The sequence below is a fragment of the Engraulis encrasicolus genome, chromosome 18 (assembly GCF_034702125.1).
Source record: "Engraulis encrasicolus isolate BLACKSEA-1 chromosome 18, IST_EnEncr_1.0, whole genome shotgun sequence".
Classification (NCBI taxonomy): domain Eukaryota; kingdom Metazoa; phylum Chordata; class Actinopteri; order Clupeiformes; family Engraulidae; genus Engraulis; species Engraulis encrasicolus.
The window spans coordinates 15,219,728-15,222,227 of NC_085874.1; the positions used below are offsets into that span (position 1 = coordinate 15,219,728).

The window sequence follows — 2,500 nt, forward strand, 5'->3', positions numbered from 1 at the left end:
TGTGAACCAGCCGTGGTACATTCACGCCCTCTACACCGTCATACGACCTTTCCTGAAGGACAAAACGAGGAAAAGGGTGAGCAAAGACATTTACCTATCTGCCATGAAGTACAATAAATATAATATAATGTTAAAACAAAATAGATATGGTAGGCCTGCACTACTTACACAGCCCATAAAGATCATTATATTGCATTACATTATATTGCATTGCATTTGGCAGACGCTTTATAATCAAAACAACTTACAATCGAGGACCTAATCATAGCCATCACTAGCAGACAAAAAGTGCACAAGGAAATATACAGAACAACAAGTGCAGATGCAAAGAAGGTTTAGTTAGGGTTTTTTTTTGTTGTTGTTGTTTTTTTAGTAAAGTTTTTTTGTAAAGTAGAGTAGACACACATACACATCATGTCAAGAGTCTGTCCTGGGACTAGGCCAGCTCAAGCATTAGTGTAGTAGATATTCACAAAAGAGGAGAGTCTTCACCTGATTTTTGAAGGCAGAAAGAGATGTGCTTAGTCTTGCTCCCTCTGGAAAACATTTCCATCACTGTGGAACATCAACAGGGAACAGTCTTGCCTGGTAGTAGGCTACAGTACCTAGAGCGAGCAGGTGGCAGAGCATGCCCTGAACTGGATGATTGAGAACCTTCACAAACAGCACGACTTCCATTCTCTCTCAATATCTGCAATGTGCATTTAGCTAATCATGTAATTCTGTTTGGCAAACGGCCTACTGCTATTTGCATTCAACTCATCTAATAATTACATTTGATAAACGCCATGCTGTTCTGCCGTGCTGTCAACAGCTAGCAGCTATGATGACCTTGCTAGCATTGTTTTTGATACGAGCAATAAGGTGTTTCAGCTGCCTTTCCTGTGGCTGTACCTGCGGGAGAGAGAGAGAGAGAGAGAGAGAGAGAGAGAGAGAGAGAGAGAGAGAGAGAGAGAGAGAGAGAGAGAGAGAGAGAGAGAGAGAGAGAGAGAGAGATGCTAATGCAAATGGTGATTCATGGTTGACTACGTCGGTCCACCTCTATGCCCAGAGAGAGAACACTCATGCTAATCTGACCAGACAAATGCTAAATCACCCGCCCTGAAGCTTGCTTGTGTATGCTTGTTTGAGGTTTTTTCAGCCAGTCTTTTAAAGCAAATGTTTAAATGCTTTTAGACCTTTGGTCCTCAGTGTGTGTGTGTGTGTGTGTGTGTGTGTGTGTGTGTGTGTGTGTGTGTGTGTGTGTGTGTGTGTGTGTGTGTGTGTGTGTGTGTGTGTGTGTGTGTGTGTGTGTGTGTGTGTGTGTGTGTGTGTGTGTGTGTGTGTGTGTGTGTGTGTGTGTGTGTGTGTGCTCGTGTATATGTGTGTGCACATGTGCATGCGTGCGTGCGTGCGTGCGTGCGTGCGTGCGGACAGTATGCTTATATTTGTAAATCAACATGTAATTGCCAGAAGTTGTTTGCACCTCCAGGGCTTGAATGTTTGCTTGTGTGTGCCTGCCTGTGTGTGTATGCTGCGTGTCTGTCTGTGTGTGGATGAATGATTGCAAGAGTTTAGCTTTAGTTTCTGTGCTTGCACACATATTTGCTCCTGTCATTTCCACTTATCCAAACCCATCTTCCTCTCTCTCTCCCGCTCCCCATCCCCTTATTCTCCCCCCCTCCTGCACTGCCCTCCCCCCCACCAGATCTTCATGCACGGCAACAACCTGAACAGCCTGCACCAGCTGATCGTGCCCGAGATCCTGCCCTCGGAGCTGGGGGGCATGCTGCCCCCCTACGACATGGGCACCTGGGCGCGCACCTTGCTGGAGCACGCCTACGACGAGGAGAGCGACTACTGCCCCGAGTCCTACACGCTGTCCGTCAAGGACCTGGAGAAAGACCTGTCCCCCAAAACCATGAAGAGGTCGGTGACTGCTGCCGCTGTTGTGTGTGACGTTTAGGCGGAGAGGTGATGTATTCTCGTGCGTGTGTGTGTTTGCGTCTGTCTGTCTGTCTGTCTGTCTGTCTGTCTGTCTGTATGTCTGTGTGTGTCAGTCTGTCCTTCACTGTATGTGTGCGTGTGTGTGTGTGTGTGTGTGCATGTGTGTGTTTGCGTCTGTCTATCTGTCTGTCTGTCTGTCTGTGTGTGTCAGTCTGTCCTTCACTGTAGTGTGTGTGTGTGTGTGTGTGTGTGTGTGTGTGTGTGTGTGTGTGTGTGTGTGTGTGTGTGTGTGTGTGTGTGTGTGTATGTGTGTGTGCGTATGAGTGAGTGCATATGAGTGTGTGTGTGTGTATGTGTGTGTGTGTGTTTGTGCACGTGTGAATGCGTGAATGTGAGCGTGTGTTGCATGCTTGTTTGGTGCATGCATATTCCAGCAGAAAATATCAGAATGTGACTGTCTGTCGAGAAAAAGAAGAAGTTTAGTATTTCATTTTCATAGCAACAAAAATTGGACAGATATGGAGGCGAACCGAGGGGCGTACAGAAAGATGGTTTGGCAGATGGAGGGAGGGAG

At 46.8% G+C, this 2,500-nt stretch overlaps 1 protein-coding gene across 1 annotated transcript in view; it reads left to right on the forward strand.

Moving 5' to 3' along the window:
- clvs2 (clavesin 2) overlaps nucleotides 1-2,500 on the forward strand; it is a 48,412-nt gene that overhangs the window by 36,248 nt on the left and 9,664 nt on the right. Inside the window, exons 3-4 of the mRNA XM_063222374.1 lie at nucleotides 1-76; nucleotides 1,688-1,908. The exon at nucleotides 1-76 is cut by the window's left edge and continues 35 nt beyond it. Of these exons, the coding sequence (XP_063078444.1) occupies nucleotides 1-76; nucleotides 1,688-1,908 (297 nt within the window). The remainder of the gene's footprint in view (nucleotides 77-1,687; nucleotides 1,909-2,500) is intronic.